The 18,848-nt window shown below is 38.2% G+C and overlaps 1 protein-coding gene and 1 non-coding gene across 2 annotated transcripts; one reads left to right on the forward strand and one right to left on the reverse strand.

The window, feature by feature from the left end:
- Window positions 1-844: 844 nt before the first annotated feature.
- Window positions 845-951, reverse strand: LOC111901248 (small nucleolar RNA R71). The gene has a single exon (XR_002853455.1). It is a non-coding gene; the product is annotated as a small nucleolar RNA R71 (small nucleolar RNA).
- An 8,690-nt stretch (window positions 952-9,641) lies between these two features.
- On the forward strand, window positions 9,642-10,836 carry LOC111901161 (uncharacterized). The gene is made up of 2 exons (XM_023897039.3): window positions 9,642-10,146; window positions 10,432-10,836. Exons 1-2 carry the CDS (start codon window positions 9,715-9,717, stop codon window positions 10,615-10,617), a joined length of 618 nt encoding a protein of 205 aa, XP_023752807.1. The 5' UTR covers window positions 9,642-9,714; the 3' UTR covers window positions 10,618-10,836.
- Window positions 10,837-18,848: the final 8,012 nt, after the last annotated feature.

Raw genomic sequence — 18,848 nt, forward strand, 5'->3', positions numbered from 1 at the left:
TGCAAAAAATTAATTTTCTGCATTAATTTTTGTTTCAGATATGAGACCACGACGTGGACCTTAAGTACACGACATGGGTTCAGTTAGGAAGATATTTTTAGTATTTTTATTTTTTTTTTAGTTTTTGTTCAGATTTACGTTTTTATTTTTGTTTATTTTGCAGTAGCTGATGACCAGAGGCTCCAACAAACCTTTGGTACCACCACTTGAAGATCCAGAGTCGACACTCCACAAAAAGACGAATAAAAACATGAAAGAAGACCAACCACCAAAGAGCTCACCATTTAAAGACCTTAAATCAGTTTTTGGTAAGAAGAAAGGAAAGAACGTGGGTGAGTCTAGTATTCAAAGGAAGGAAGATATCAAATTAGAAAGCTTTGAACAAAATCCGAATAAAAAAGAAACCGAATACGATATAGAACCCGAGTTTAAAGAAAGTGATTTCGAGCTAAAGAACAAGATGGCAGACATTGCTGATATGTCCATGGGGGCATACAAGAAGCGGATAAGAGACAATGTTGGTCCTGGTTTAATACAACCTACAATTCCCACCACTGCAACATTCGAGCTAAAAGGACACATTCTTACTGCATTTAAGGATGTACCATTTTCTGGGTAGGATCATGAGGATGCTTACAAACATTTAGATGAGGTCAATGACATTGCATATTATTTCAATGTCCCGAATGTTCCAAGAGAGACTGTGTTGTTAAGGATGCTTCCCGTTACTTTTAAGGGAGCTGCAAGAGACTGGTTGAAAGCACTTCCACCCGATGCAATTACTACTTGGGCACAAATGCGAGAGCAATTTTTGGAACAATTCTTCCCACCATAAAAAATAGCTAAACTCAAGAAGACGATAGCCAACTTTGAGCAAAATCTAGGTGAATCACTTTATGAGGCATGGGAGTGTTATAAAGGGTTACTAAGAAATTGCCTTCAAAAGGATCTTAACATACAACAAGAAGTGTCTATATTCTATGATGGGGTGAATTTCATGACAAGGCAACTCCTTGATTCTCAAGGACCACTTACTAAGAAAAATCCCGGTGAAGTAAAGGAGTTGGTTGAAGAGTTCTCAAAGCTCATAAATACCATAATCCAAGACATGATGGGGCTAAAGGAATTGGGGGAGGAACTTCTGAAGACATGGCTGTTGTACTAGCTATGCTTGACATAATGGATAGAAGAATGAACAAGATGGACCAATCATGTAGCACCTGGTTCCTGGTATGTATTCCTTGTAATTAATATTTTTTTTTTTTAAATCATGCATTTTGGCCTTGGACTCGGCGAGTTGAAGGACCAACTCGTCGAGTAGAAGCGGGATAAGACGCGGGGTCTAAGCTTTGGACTCGACGATTCGGTTCCCGGAATCGGCGAGTAGACCCTGTCTGGGCAAAAACCCTAACCCGAGTGTTTGCACCCTATTTAAACACTCTAACTCGGCCTCCCTTGCCCCTAACACTTCCAGAGAAGCTGAAGAACGAACCCTAAACCCCTTATTGTTCTTGTGAGTGATTTTGGGCTTGTGAAGGTAGTTTGAAGCTTAAGAGAAGAAGAAGAAGGTGGAAGAGTGCAAGGAAGGGAAGTAGATCCAACATCTACCCTGCAAGAGGCTTCCATTCAGGTAGAAAAGTTCCTACCTTGATCACTAGTTCATTAGATCCCCTTTTTGTCCCTAATGGGTGGTTTTCAAGCCCTAAAACCCCAAATTCCATGTGTTTGTGCTCTATGATCCGAAAGGACTTCAGATCTGGACCTTATGGGCATCTTAGAATTATAAAGTCTCTGTGGTTGGAGTTATTGAGGTCCCTATTGAGTGTATGACCTCTTAAATTGCTTGGATTTGCCTTTTGGAGCTTATAGGGCCATGCATGCACGTAAAGTTTGCAACTTTATGTGATAAGCATGCCCTAGGAACATAGATCTATGGTTTGGAAGCATTGCATGTCTCAGATTTGGTCTGTATGGGAAATGGGTCGAAGGGACTCGACGAGTCCCAAAGTGGAACTCGGCGAGTTCTATGAAGATGGTCTTAGACTCGGCGAGTCCTATGAAGATTGCCTGGAACTCGACGAGTTGTTCTTCAAACTTGGCGAGTCATATGAACTGTTACTGAATAAGAGGGGTGTAAGTGTTGAAGGTCCAACCCTTTGTATCTGCACGCAGAATTAGCAATTTAATGTGTAGCAATACTCCCAGGAACCCAAATCCTCATAAAGGATGCTCTGGTGAGGATTTGGAAGTGAGTAGGAGATCTGCTCGTGGGGACTCGCCGAGTCGTTCTCGGACTCGGCGAGTCGGATCACGAGGCGATCAAATCGTCCCAAGTAGCGAGTTAAGGGTGACTTAGTGAGTGGGAAGAGGGTCTTGATGAGTAGGACCGGGTTAGCAGGAGAGGGACTCGGCGAGTCTGTGCCATGACTCGGCGAGTCCAGTCAACTGGAAGTTGACTTTGACCAAGGAGTTGACCTTGGACTAGGGGTGGGTCAGTCATTTGACCTAAGGGTATTTCTGAGTGACTAATCTATGTTTATGATTTATAGCCGGAGGATTACCGGTTCAGCAGTCAGGAGCTTAGCAAGCAGACTTTCAGCAGCTATGTTCTAGGTGAGTTACCTTCCAGTAGCGGTGGGTCTACGACCACAATGCCGGCCCACCAGTAGGAGTTGTATGATTAGATGATTATCTCTGTGATATTCATCTAGGGTTGCTACTACCTGTGATATGTTTATGTGCTAGTATGATACGATGTTATGTGCTAGTGACAGTAGGGGAGATAGTCCCCAGATTATCGGTCGATAGGGCCGAAGGGGCAGTCATGCCCAACCATTATAGATAGATTATGTGATATGTGTTTTGTGGTAGTAGTAGGGGGTGAAATAGTCCCCAGCATCCGGTCGAAAGGACCGAAGGGGAGACCAGCACACAGATATGCTAGTCAGTATCCGATCGAGAGGACCGAAGGGGAGGCCAGCACCCAGATATGCTAGTCAGTATCCGGTCGAGAGGACCGAAGGGGTAGGTCGGGCACCCAGATATGCCTGACAATATATGTATGTTATGTGGTACAGTAGGGGAACTCACTAAGCTTCGTGCTTACGGTTTTTAGTTGTTGTTTCGGGTACCTCTTCAGTCAAGGGGAAGGAGCTGGCGCGGTAGCGGCGCATCACACACACGCTCTTTGTTTTCCGCACTATGAGATATTCTGGGAGTTGTACTCTGACATTATTATGCTTTACGTTTTGGTTTATAGTCACAAGACATGTTTTTATTAAATGATATGACCGTATGATATTTTGTTACAAATGTTTTGCAAATCACTTAATTAAAAATGAAATTTTTGGCCCGTATTTTGGGATGTTTCAAATCAATTCATGCTATTAGAGTTGGTTGTGAAAGGTGCAATGATCCACACTTAACAAAAGATTGCCACTTGGATGAACATGGAAATAAAAAGGTGCAAGTTTGCTACTCAAGTGGGGACAAGTATGATGAAAATTGGAGGAAACCAAAAAGGGAGTGGTTACCATATGATGAATACAAGAGGCAGAAAGAAGAGAAGTATAGGAAGATTGGCTGAAGCTTCTACGAAAAATAACAACCACCTCTCGAGAAAAAATTTGATTTTGAATCTATGTTACATAGATTTATGGAGGCTTCCGAGAAAAGGCACGATGAAACTGTAATGCCTGTAGATCAGGGCTAGTTAATTTAGAGACGATAAACGTCAAAAATGAATTTTTGATAGAAGATTATTTAGAAAGAATAATCTTAACTAAGTTATAGTATATGTTACAAGGATTCCGTACATATAAAGAACACCGAAATCCGAGTTATAACAAAGAAGTTATGATCCGTCGAAGTTTCGCGACAGAACCGGCACGACGCTGAATGATGTAAAATACGAAATTAATATAGAGAGATATCTAGCCTTAGTGATCTAAAATAAATTTGTAGAGTTCGTTAAACCGAGAGCGTGCATCAAAAGAACGCCCAAATCAGACTTCGTATGAGGAAGTTATGATTTTTCCGAAGTTTCGACTTAGCAGTATGCAGCCCGAATCCTCGATTTGAGATCGAGTGATTTTTAGCCGAAACAATCTAAATGAGAATTGAAGGTCTCATCGATAGTAGTGAAACGATAAAAAGGCAGGCGAAAACGGACGTCAGATGAAGAAGTTATGAATTTTTAACAGAGTTTTCCTGGACCGGCCTACTAAAAATAATATAAAAGTAGTATATTTATAATATATTAAAAATAAAGTCAAAATTAGCCAACAGAGTCTAAAAGAGAGTTGTATAGAATATTCTCACCTACGCGTCGATATAAAGAACGTCGAAAATGGAGTTCGTATGCGAAAGTTATGAATTTCTGAAGTTCGGGGCCCGAAACCCCAAAACTGTCAGCCACCACGATGTGGCACGTGCTTTGGAGTCTGCCAGACCCACTTGCAATGACGCATGCAGTGACGACCCAGCCACCATGACGTGGTAAACAGTACCACGACGTGGCAAGGGCGAATTTTGCCCTATAAATAGATTTGAAGGGCCAGCCGAGTTTGGGTTGCTCCAACTCCTCTCTCTCTCACTCCCGATACCCTCTATAGCCATCCCGAAGTACCCCCGAAGCCCCGGTTTCATCCCGAGACCCGAATCAAGTCCCGAAGCCCGAAGATCCCAAGAAGAAAAGAGCTTCCAAGCCGAAGCGCTGCCCGCGAGAAGCCTGGTGTGTGAAGTGATCCCGGTTTCACCGAAGAGCTACTACTCTTAGAGCCGTAGTGCTGTCCGATCATCTTCTGATCAAGTGAGTGTATAGTCCCTTCCATAAACACGATAATAATACAAGTATTATTTGAATGTATTAAGTATATTGTTGTTTATATGTGTGAGTGCGTAGTTACTTTCTTCTAACACATAGATATGAAGTATTTGCTATGATATACGTGCTATGTGTTTATATATTTTTGTTTACTTGAGATGGATGTTGAATGAATGTTTTATACGAGTTTTTAAATAGTTTTAAACTGTATATGTAATTTATATCTACAAATATGTTGGGTAGAACATGGGTAGATGAAATAGTTGGTGTGTGATGAAATAATGTGATAAGTGATAGGTGAGGATATAATGGTGATGATAATTAGGTGATGATAGATAGGTAATGAATTACGAGTCCAGGCGATGTTGTGGCTACGTATTCAGGCGATGATAGTCTGACCCTTATTATGAATTACGAGTCCAGGCGATGTTGTGGCTGCGTATTCCTGCGATGATAGTCTAACCCTTATTATGAATTACGAGTCCAGGCGATGTTGTGGCTACGTACTCATGCGATGATAGTCTAACTCTTATTATGATTTACGAGTCCAGGCAATGTTGTGGCTGTGTAATCATGCGATGATACCCTAACCCTTACTAGACACATATTGAGGGAGTGATCCCCAAATTAGTATTGTCTATGCGATGTAGGCGATGATCCTTAGGAAAAGTTCTTAGGAACAAACATATAAGGAAATAAGATGTAAGGAGATGAGAGGTAAATATGATATAGGAGATGACCCTTAGGATAATATCTTTAGGGAAGATTAAACAAAGATAATGGGGATGGGTAATTGGGTTGATTGTTTGATGATTGAATATAATAATTATATTATTGTGGGTTGAAAACCATATATGCTCACCAGGTTCCCAAGCCTGACCCACTCAGTTTTCTTTGCATTACAGGTAATGGCACAAGAGTATAAGTTGGTGGACTTGACGAGAGATTTTGGATTATAGATCGGTAGTAATAAATAACTGTTGTAAGGTCTATTTTATACTGTTTATGCTTTTGGTCTGTATCAGAACATGACATCCTGAGATTTTGTTATTTAATGAAAAATGTATTTCTTTAAGAAATGCTTTGATAAATTTTATTTTATCATATTTTATTTTGGGAACAAATTCCGCAACTCTTTTAATCAAAGGATTACTCTGATTTTATAAAACAAAGCATAAACAAATCGGTCTTTTATGGCCGTGAAATTGGGGATGTCACAGAAACAGATGCAGTGATAAGGGAGCATCAGAATATCATGAAGGAACAACAAGCCTTGCTAAGAAATCACTAAGCATTGATCCAAAATATTGAAGTCCAACTAGGTCAACTAACTACTCTTGTATAAGATAAATTATCTCCAAAAATCCCCGAGAAAAAGCCTCAATCACATGTCATGATAATAAAAACCGAAGAGGATACCATTTCTGAGTTCCTTTAAGTACTATAAGTCGATCCATATCAATCTAAACCAAAGCCAAAATGTCAAAATATCATCTCAAATATCAGAGTAAAGTATCGCAGGCTATAAAAACTATGGTGTGCGTCATGCGATCATCCCAAGCCCTTCCCTTTGCTAGCAGAAGTACCTGAAACCAAATTGAAAGTGTAAGTATTAAGCTTAGTGAGCTCCCCCAAACTACCACATACCATACACATAACATATAACATAACTTTAGGACTAATCTCAGCTGCATCGGGACGAACTCGACATCGACTTACCCGGCATCGGACTCCTGTCCGGCATCGGGCTCACCCCAGCATCATACCACGTTTGACATCGGGCTTGCACCGACATCGGGCTTACCCCGACATACACACTGCATAACACATAACATCAACATATAACATACATCGGGTTTGCCCCGTTATCGGACCGAAGCCCGGAACGCATAACACATAACATATAAACTAACATACATCAAGATTACCCCGACATCAGACCTAGGCCTGGAACACATAACACATAACATGCATGACTCACAAAGACATCAAGCATACATAAATACTTCTCGGGACCGCCACGACATCGAACCGAAGTCCGGGACACATACTCTACATCGGGCTAGCCCTGACGTCGGACCGAACCCAAACATACTAACATACATAAATGAGCTGATATTGGTGCCTTCGACCTGTTCCTACTGAAGGAAGACTCACCTTTCAAACTGGATGTTGATCTCGTGCGTGAGGAATCTCTACTGGCTGCTCCCACTACTCCCCAACTAACTCTATACAACAATACTTAGTTAGAAAACTGAAAATCCATCTAAGGGTAAAATGATAATTTTACCCCTAGTCAAAGTCAACGCTCTGTTCAAAGTCAGCATTCTGGGTTGACCAACTCGCTGAGTCAACCTTTCAACTCGCCGAGTTCTATAACTCAGAAATCATGGAATCGGGACTCAACTCGCCGAGTCGTCCTCCAACTTGTCGAGTCCTATCGAGCTGCTCATAGTCACGACTTGGCGAATCAGCTCGTCAAGTCCCTCTACAGACTCGTCGAGTTCTACATAAATTGAAACGGGACAACGCGATCTAACTTGTTGAGTTCCCTCATGGACTCGACGAGTCCTTCTGTCTGAATTGGCCATCTTAACAGATTAAGCCCTTATTTTCTAGATTCCAGGTCCATAGCTCGTCCGTTCATTGAAATGATCTTTCTAAGGGTAAAGTTTCCAACTTTACCCGTTGATAGCTCTTCTTGAAGGGTTTAGACAAAACCCTAATTCCATTAGGACATAGATCTTGTCCAAAAAGCTTTAGTATCTCAAACCAAAACATGCAAACCTAGATCTAGGGCCTAGGTACCAGTTAGCCACGAGAAATCTCAAGCTTGCTTCCATGCATGGCCTTTTTAAGCTCAAAAAGCCATTATAATGTCCTTAGAACTTGCATGGGGACTCTAAGGGCATAAAGTTTGTACCTTTATGTCCTCATAGCCCCTCTAGACACTAGATTTGGAAGAATACCCACCAGGGTCAATCCTTTCCCAAAAGCTATCAATCTTGGACTAAAAACCCACATAAAATGGAAATGAATAGATCTAAGAAAAGAATGATCAAGTTTGAGGCTTCATTACCAGAAACTGCAGCTAAAGGGATGAAGCTTCTGGATCTAGTCTTTCTCTCTTGAGTCCTCTACCTTCCTCTTCTTTCACAAGCTTCAAAAGGAATAAGAACACTAAAATGGCTTTCACACTCAAAGAACACTCTAGGGTTTCGTGGATGAGGGTTTGAGACAAGGAGGCTGTAAATGAGGCCAATTGGTGGGGATTAGGATGCTTAAATAGGGTGCAAAACCCCAAAATTAGGGTTTCACTCTGGCAAAGCCACTCGCTGAGTTAGAGACTCGACTCGCCGAGTTGATAACTTAAACCTCGCGCAAAGACTGCTCTTTACTCGACGAGTTAGGGCCACCAACTTGTCGAGTCCTTCAAAATAAATAAATAATTAAATTAAATGCGTACCAGGGAACCAGGTGTTACATGATCGATTGAAATGAGCACTAAGTTTTTGTTCCGTATTAAGATTCGACGAAGGTGAAAGCAGGAGTTGAATGTGAACGTGGTTGTAGAGCCTGTCGCATTAGCTAAAGTAGGAGACGGGGGAAGAAAAAACTGACTGAACCAAACTGATGAAACTATCTTAGCAATAACATCTGAATCGTACTCTTATATATAAGCGTGGCAATTAGTAATACTATAAATTTTCTTGTACTTCATGGGAGTATTTTCCTATAGCCTATGGTCTTGATGTCTCTGTTTAGGAGGATGAATCATAACTTTTAGTGCTCTGGATTATAATAATGTATTCATGTCTGTAACTTCTAACTTTTAACCACAACCAAATGCTACAATTTACCTAAAATACTCCCGACCCAACCAACGAGCTCGAGGAAACGAGAACAATGAAGATTTGATTAATCTTTTTGTTATTTTGAACATGAGGACTTTTTTTTTGCTATGTAGTAGATTTTGAAGTGTAATGGTTATAAAATGTTTGATATTATTATGAATATATACTGGATATGTGTTGGGTTTGTTTTAAAAAACAACTTTGGTAAATATAACAAATCTGTAAAAAATATTAAAAAAATACTATACCAACGACATGTCGTCGGTATAGGTTTTTGCTGTAAAAACTGTTAGAAACATTTCCCGACGACATGTCGTCGGTATAGCCCTCCCTGTCCCGATGACATGTCGTTGGTATAGATATATAATAGTAATTTTTATTTTACCTTGAAAATCTTTCTTAACGATCCTTTATAGACGACAAGTCGTCGACATAGTTAGGTGGATTTATACTAACAACATTTTTGACTTTTGTCGACGGAGCTATACCTACGACTTTGTACAGTCGAGAAGTCGTCGGTATAGGACTCGTTCGTTGTAGTGAAAACTATACTTATTTAACTGTTTATATATGAACTTTTATCTTATTTAATTAAAAACTGAATTATTATTTTAAGAATGCATAGTTTTGATAATAATATTGAAACGCAAAGTTCAAGTAACTGGACAAAGAAGAAAATATTATAACACTTGCGTTTTCGCCAAGCCGGCCAGTTTAAAAATTCGATAATTGGATTTATACATGGTTCTTAATTATCTTCAACTAGAATATATCCCTTAAAAGTTTGTAGAGATGATATTGGAATTGCAAAAGTGTACATTAAAATGTCAATAGCGACATGCACTCATTCAAAATAATGCAAAATAAGAATATATATTAGGACTTGAAATAAATATAAAAAAGTGGGGTCAGGGGTTCAAGGATAAAGGGAGCTCATGCGGGTTTATAAATAGATAGCAGGGGTATAGGGCAACGCATACCAATTAAACCAAATCAATCATATATATTCATACCAATATATACTATAGTTGATCAATGGCACCAGTGACAACAGTGCGTGTGTTCGGGAAGCCAATCACTCATGCTCATCATGGAAGTCGTCACCAAAGGGCCCTAGCAGCTTTGAAGAACATGCACGCGGATGGAAAGTCCGACCACGCGACGCAGTTTACAAATGAGTTAAAAAAAACGACACCAGCCACTGTAAGCACCACAATTGGCAAGGTTTACAATGCCACTGGTGATGAAGTGAAGTACGTGACTGTAAAGAATTGGAGCGGATCTGTCGTTGGGACGTACCCTGTAAGTATCATGAACGGCCAGTGGGCTGTTTTTCAGCATGTTGGCACCAAAGGCAATGATCGCCAAGGATCAGTTGCTGCTGTTGTATACGGCATCGAGGATTTTGCTGATATCATGGTCGCTTGGAACAACCCTTGGAAAACTGCCACGGGAGGAAATAACACTGTAAGTTTATCATTTTAATTAATCACGTGGTACGTACACTATATATATATATATATATATATATATATATATATATATATATATATATATATATATATATATATATATATATATATATATATATATATATATATATATATATATATATATATATATATATATATATATATATATATATATATATATATATATGCAGAAGCATGCATGCATGCATGCTTCATATTAATTAATTAATACTAGTATTTTTTATTTATTAATTTGTATAAAATTAATTGTACACTCTAGGCTTACTGTGAGATGAACGGCCCGGGATACTTTGGTGATTCATATGACTGGGATGCAGCTTACCAAAAGTTGCTCAAGTCTGAGACTGAAACCACAACAACTATGAGTGGTTATGGAACAAAAGTGAGCATTGAAGCAGGTGGCAATGCTCCGGTCTACACTGCCATTTTCTATGTTGAAACTTGAAACCTCCAAATATAATAATAATAATAATAAATAAATGACTTGGCTGTTCTGCTATATCAGCCACGTGCGTACTTTGTTTTCTAGCTAGTTCTCCGTCGATCGAAAAGAGAATGAAAAATGTATGTGTGCTTTCTATGTACCGATAAGCCAAACTTATTAGTATCGGGTAAGTTGGCTTATATGATGTTTCCATAAATAAAAAATATATCTTTCGTTGTCTTTGCTCTCACTCAAACTACATATAACTTAGCTGTACTGTGATGATATATAGAGAAATTAAATTAAATAACTTTTGCATTTTCTTCCTACTCATCTCTACTCATCCTTCAATCCATATCAAATAATGATCTGTGTAACATTTAACGAAACTAATTATTTTTTAATCCACTTCTCACCATTCACTACAAGGAAAAAGGCCATTATCGGCGACAAAAGTCGCCGGTAAAAGTCCTAAAAGTCGCCGGTACTGAGTCGTCGCTACTGCTTCGTCGCTATTGATTACTATGTCGCCGCTAATGAGAAATGTCACCGCTATTGACCATGTCACCGCTAATAAACATGTCGCCAGTAATGACCTTTGTCGCCGGTAAAAGTGTCACCGGTAATAACAATTTTCATTTTTTCTTAATTAATGATTTTGGTTAGCGGTGATAATGTCGCCGGTAATAACAATATTCGATTAAATATCAAAAATAATAGTGTCGACGCTAATTACAAATAGTGTCAAAAGTCATAATATCCGAGTAGCAAAACAACCAAATTTTTACAATCTACCAAGTAACAAAGCATGACAACATATGCAAATAAAACACATACTTACATACCACCATCTTCGTTCTCATCGTTTCCATGATTATTGTTGGATTGAAAAAACGAATAAAGTTCATCCCTACATGCTGGGTCGCTGAGCATTGCACGAAAATTTTCCAACTACATAATTAATAGCAATATATATATATATATATATATATATATATATATATATATATATATATATATATATATATATATGTATATACTTATAAGTTAGATTGTCAAACGTAAACAAAAACTATCAAAATACATTGCTATTTTTAAACTAAGATAGAAAAACAAAGTACATTGCTATTTCTTGCACTTGGGACAAAAACCAAATTACCAAACTTTTTAGCAAATAATCACCACAAAACCAAAATTACCAATTCAACATGCATTTTACGATGCTAAAGTAAATTGCTTTTTTTAAACTAAGATAGAAAACCAAAGTACATTGTTATTTCTTGAACTTGGGACAAAAACCAAAGTAGATTGTTTTACCTGTGATGGTTGTGATGGTTGCGAAGGCTGTGGAATCGGCGGGAGAGCAGAAGGTTTACGGCCAATGCCTCTAATATGGCCACATCGCTCTCCTAATACTTTCAGTGTTAACAAACAAATTAACAAGGAAATTATCAAAGAAATTTTCAAATCAAATTACCTTAATTTCTTCAAGAACTCCACTTAGAAATTGGTCCCAAATCACACCTTAATCCCTAATACACTTAATATGACACAAGATATGGAGAAATCAAGATGGAAGAAGAAATTTGAGGAGAACTCGGTAGAAGGTGTAAGGGGCGAAGGAGAAGAGGCAACAAACAGAAAGCAAATGAGAAGAATGAAGTTCTGCGTGCGTTTTTTTTTTATCTGCGTCAGCCTTTAGCGGCGACACTTAGGTTATTACCGGTGACTATTATCAATAGCGGCGACAATCTGGAGGGAAGGGACCCCGGTCATTTTTTAGTGCATCATTAGCGGCGACAATTTCAAGCTTTAGTGGCGACACATATGTCGCCGGTATTATGTTAGTTGGGATAAGGTTACCCTAACCGTTGGATTTGATATTTGATCGAACGGTGTGAATGTAACGGAAGAGGAAGACGCGGATTCGGATGATCACCCTGTAACGGAAGGTCCCTATCGCCGGTAATAGCGTCGCTGCTAAAAAGTGATTTTCTTGTAGTGATTTAATATGTATAGAAAGATAGATATAAAAAAAAATTATAAGAACATTTTATTTCTCTTATATATAATCTTGTACATGTTCAAGGAAGAAGACTAAAATATTGTCTCATGCATGCTTTCTCAATTCGGTATAGGATCGATTTTTGAGCATCATCGAATTTAATTTTTCAATTCAATTGATATATTCAGTTCACTATAAAGGCTTTTGGGGACAACATTTTGGCATGCACTAGACAAATCATGAGTTATATATATATATATATATATATATATATATATATATATATATATATATATATATATATATATATATATATATATATATATATATATATATATAAAAGTTGAAATGTTTCTAACAACTACTGTATTGTGATTTTCTATGGACGAATGTACGGGAGAAATTATAGTAAAAGTCAATGTCACTAACATGATTATAGGAAATATTTATAGAAGTTATATATGAAAAAATAATAAAATAAATAAATAAGGGTGATTTAGTAATTTGATATCTCTATAAATATTTCCTATAATTATGTAGCGACATTGACTTTTACCATAATTTCTCCCATATTTATCCACGACCGTTCTTTTTCCTTCATCCCACTTGTGTTTGTGTGTGTGTACGAGAGCACATTCTTCATCATCGACAAACGCTCCTGCATCCCTCATCATCATCATCCCATGCTGCGATCTCCATCTTCAACGCCTCCTTCCCAATCGCCAACCACCATTGTCGCCCAATACCACCACCAACCACTACTTTCTTCCACGATAATCAGGTTTAGTTTTCAAAGTCGTCTTCAAGCAATCATGTACGATTCTCCCTTGATTTGATTTCTCTTTTGTCTTTGATTGAAGTTAATTGGATTTTAGCTACATATGATTTGGATTTCAACAATGTTGATTCCATCTTGCCGCTTTCACGTCGTGAGTTTATTAAAACTCACGTCGTGAATTCTGTGACAGAGACAGAAAACATATTTTTTTTATATGTTAATCAACTAAGCTAAGCTAATAAACAAAAATAAATAACCAATTTACCTTTTTTGCAGATTTTATTCCACAAAAAGGGGTCGATTAATCTAATGCAACTAAATAAACTAATAAACGTGTCGTTCCCCAGCAACGGCGCCAAAAACTTGATGTGCACAAAAGTACCCACTAATTTTAATATTTATAACCTAACAAACTTAAAATAATTATGCACTTATAGGCAGTGTACCTGGTCAGATTACAGTATAGCTTGGGTAAGTTGGGTGTCGATCACATGGAACGGTGTTACTAATTAATCTACTTACTATTAAATTAACCTAATTATTAACAAGTTTAAAAGGGGGTTTTATCTGATTTTACAAGACCAGACGAACTTAAATCAAATTCAATGAGTAGAAACACACTCTTTCTAGTTTGAATCCACTTTTTCATTATGGCTAGCTAATGATTATGGATTATCAAGTTGGTTTTAATTGTATTAGTAATTTAGTTCTAAATTTACCAATAATTAACTAATTCATGTCAAACTATGTATGTTCACACACAATTAAACACAGAACTAATTATGAATGCAAATATGCTATGTAAGATTTGTTATATAAACGCAATTATAGTCACAATACACGTTCTCTAGCACAACTAAGCTTATTTACTCTAATTACTAACTAAGATTGGTCAATCTTAGCTCTAACAATTCAATGTTCACTAAATCATTAGGTAAACAAGTTCATGCAGTTAATGGTCACTAAGCTACACAGAACATGCAATCAAGCAATTAGAGAAACAAACACAAGCATGTTAGGTAATACAAATCAAACACAAGCAATTTTACCAACTGAATAAATCCATAAAAATTAAGCTATTCATAAGTTAAAAGCTTCATCTAGCTAAACAAGAGTAGCTAGATTCAGCTGCTAATCATAGCAACTAACAAACTAACACAAATCAAAGTGATATGAAACATGTTCTTAATTAACAAAAATAAACTAAATTATGGACCTTCACTCTTTTTGGTGTTGAAAGCCTCTTCCCAGAACTTTTCTCTGCTCAAAATCGTCTTCTGGAACTCCTCTTTCTAGCCAAAAGTCCTCTCTATTCGTAATGGTCAAGGATTTATATAATTGCTGATTTTCACCAATTCACATCGTGAATAATAAGATATTCATGTCGTGAATTCCAGATAACCGTGTCCGTCAAGGATTCCTTCACCCGCGTACATATTTTCTAGAACAAACTCTTCACGTCGTGAATCCTTTAAGTCTCACGTCGTGAGAACGCTTTTTCCAGATTTTCTTTTCTTTTAATCTTTTAATTCTCAAAGTTTCTTTCTTTAACGCTTTTAGTCCCTTTTCTTCAAAATGTCTTCTTTTTTGCTGCAAATAACATTTAAGCTCATAAGTACCATTATTCTAAATAAATTACCAACTTATTAATAAAGATGTACTTAAATATTGCCTAAAAATAAGTATAAATATGGCAATATCAAAATACCCCAAACTTAGACTTTGCTTGCCCTCAAGCAAATTTAAACTTAGCCCTTGATTACTAACATCACATAGAACAATCCGACTCCGGCTCAGCCATTATGCCAAGACCTCAACGCATGCATTTGTGTCTAAAATTTTCCTAAAGTAACCCCCCATACTTTAAATACTCACAATCTTCATAAACACTCGCCCACTTTTTCCGAACAATGCTCATTTTATGCAACCCTCCGAATCCATCCGCAGAAAACCTCCTTATCCTCAAGGTATTTTTAGTTGAGCAACCTAAGCATACATAATCTAGAATTACAATCTATGATACCACTATGGAGCTCTTTTGGATATTTTCACTTCCTTGATAATTTGATCTTTGATTTCTTTGAATTCACCACCTTGTTTGATTTGATTTCTGGTATCTTCAACTTTTTGAATTTCTTGGAATTTTGATCTTTTGATCTTCACTTTAATTGTTCCAAAATTCTTCAAACTTTTCTTGCAATTCTCTTTTTTTTACATGTACCTCACTTTTTTCACTCAAAACCTACATGCTTAAGCAGAGGCGCTCAACCTCAACCTTTATTGGTTAATGATAATAATTTTCCTGGATACATTTCAGGTTTAGGCTGCTAAACATATTGCATCCCTCAAACCAAGCGGGGTTATGTTTTTGTTCCATGATTTCACTAAAATAAGGGAGGCCACAAATGCACTATAACGTATATTGGCTCAACTAAACATTTGAACTTTTATCGGATCATCCCACATAACACTAGCAACTACAGTTCAAATTATTATTACTAGATTCAATTATTTCAATTTTCAAATTTTCAATTTTTACTATCAAATTCTATCATTATCTAGAAATTTACTTTTTCTACCCCTACCCCACACTTATTTCATACAATGCCCTCATTATATGCATAAAATTAATCAAAATTAAAGAAAAGGGAGAAAAAGGAACAGACTCCCCTGGGATAGTGGCGTAAACATCTCCAAAAGTGTGGAAAATGTGCATCTTGAATATGGACTCCGAAAATAGAAACTTGGATCTGGAACTCGCGAAATAAGGAATGTACCGACAAAACATGAAATCGAGCCTTCAATCGTCTTTAAACGTGGTGTAAATCTCCAAAAGTAGAATGACCAATGTGGGAAAGCATACGCCACATTGTATGGTAATAAAAATGAGCCAAAATAATCTTGAGAATAATGACAAGAAGAATAGTATCAACCCATGGAAGACTAAAATGTCAAGGGCCTTGAACTTGTAAAAATCTCATATTCACGACGTGAGTTTGAGACAATTCACGACGTGAAATTGTAATTACGCGTATTCTGAGAACCTCCTGATAACTGACTCACGCCTTGAATAAGAAAAGTTCACGTCGTGAAAACTCGACAAGCAGAAAATATTGCCAAATCTTCTTTTAATGTCTTAATTTAATCCAATGTCTTAATGTATTAAGACTCTTCTAAATTCATCAGTTTTTGACTCTTTTGCTGACTCTCCGCTCTCTCGACTCACCCCACACTTATTTTGAAAATATGGGTCTCGACTCTCGGCGTTAAACACTCCCGGCTAAAGACGTACGCACTTATACCTCGTTATCCTCTCTAGGCACTCCTAGCAATTTCTGAGAAACAACCACCAACGAAGAATAAAAGTAACATAATAGTCAAAATAGTTCTTACAATCCCATAAAAACAAACTAAAAACAAACAAAATAACAAAAAAATAAATAACGATCAATCATCCTCCTCATCATCATGTGCTCCACTGGTTCCATCTCCATCACCTCCACGTCCGCCAAACTCCGACCATCGTGGGAAAATCGGGTAATGATACCCTAAATGAGGCGGCTGCTCCACCCCAAGATGTCGGACAACATTCTCCACAGTGCCACCTATCCAATTGACACTCAACAATAACTGGTCAAAGTAACCAGCCATATCACTCCCAAAAGGCGTACCAACCATGGAAGCAGGTGGGTGTATTGGCTGCCCGCGGTTTCCCCTTCCTCTCACGTTCCTGCGCCTCGGTCTCGGTTTTGGCGCAGGTTGGTCGGCCGGCTGATCATCATCATCAGCAGCCTCACCATCTGACGGTACTATGCCCCAATGCGACCCACAATTTCTGACCACCCGCATAGTTTCCAAATAACCCATTCCAAACTCATGCTCGTCCACACACGTCATGGATCTAGTAATATCAGGAACAACCAAATGATACGAGCGGGCCAAACGTGTAACCAAGTGCCCTCCACAAATGGGGCTCCCAGGGTGCGAACTCGCGGCAGACCCAGCCAGGAAACGGGCTAGAAAATACGGGATGTTGCAACAGACACCAGGCTGTAAGATGCACCATAAGAAGAATAAGTTTTGTTTAGTCACTTTGTCTCCATGCCTCTTATGGTTGATGGAAAATGTGATGAACCGGTGGAGTAAGCGATGGATCGGGGACCGAATACTGCTCTCGGGAGACACTCCGGAATTAAACATTTCGGATGCAATATTATGCCAGAAAGAATACCCTGTGACACCCTCCGCATAACCTCTAGCAGCCGCACTCAAAAACATGCCAAACTCGGGAGTCATATCCTCCTGTCGATCATATAGTCCGACTCTCCAAGCAAATTCAACCAGGCTGCACTCCCGGTACTCACCCCCCAAACGAAATACCAACGCCTGTGGCCAATGTGGATCTTGAACAATTTCTTGAAATGTCACCATTGAGAAAAACTCAACACAAAATTCCTTGTAGACCCGCTCTTGTACCCGGAACAGATTATGCCAACCAGAACAGGTAAACGAATACCCATCTCTAATAAATATCTTTGTCAAAAACGGGCCCACCCGGTCTACGAGCCCTACTTCCCTCAACCGTGTCCAATTGATTGTTGGAGCAACTGCAATTTCTCTGTTGTAGAGCCACCCCAATCTGTTGCTCCAACGGGTCAAGACATCTCGGGACATTCTTGCGGGAAAATTGTAAAACGGTTGCAAACCCGCAACCCCAGCTGGAATCTCTCTTCTTGGAGCCATTCCTGAAAAAACAAGGAAAAACCACAGCCAAAACAATAATCCACAATTTAGACATAAAGGAAACAAAGAAAATTCTCAGTTCAGTATTCACATCGTGAGTTCATAAGAATTGACGTTGTGAATTCGTAGACAGGTTCGAAAATTCGTTCTGGATTCTGTATGAATCGGCCATGATAGTGCTTGGGGTTTACTCCTATAGCATTTTCAACCATTAATCAGCTACATTCCAAGGGTAATTTACGAATCTTAGAGCTATTTCATACAATTTAACATAAGAACAAACCCTAGCCCTAATTTCAACTATTAAAGATAAATGAAGGTTAATAATTAGAAATTGTTACCATTTGATTGAAGTAGTATGTAAGCACAAAGAAAACGTGTGGATTTGTCGGCTAAAATCGCAGCAATGGGACCAAGGGGGGGACCAATTTTCGCTTCCACTTCGTGAAGAATAAAGAAATGAGGGTTTACTGGTTTCTAGGGATTTATTATGTGGTCCCGTGTTTTCAAAAATTCACGTCGTGAATTCTGAATAATTCACGTCGTGAATAGCGTCTGGGCTAAAATTGGGCCATGTACTCACGGACTGATCTTGGGCCTGTTAGTCTAATGGGCTAAACTATATCATGGAGAATTTATCCCGGTTCATTCACTATTCACGTCGTGAATTGCTAAACTTCACATCGTGAATATGGTCTGGAAGGAAAAATCAATTTTGACTTTAAA

Source organism: Lactuca sativa, chromosome 6, assembly GCF_002870075.4.
Source record: "Lactuca sativa cultivar Salinas chromosome 6, Lsat_Salinas_v11, whole genome shotgun sequence".
Lineage (NCBI taxonomy): Eukaryota > Viridiplantae > Streptophyta > Magnoliopsida > Asterales > Asteraceae > Lactuca > Lactuca sativa.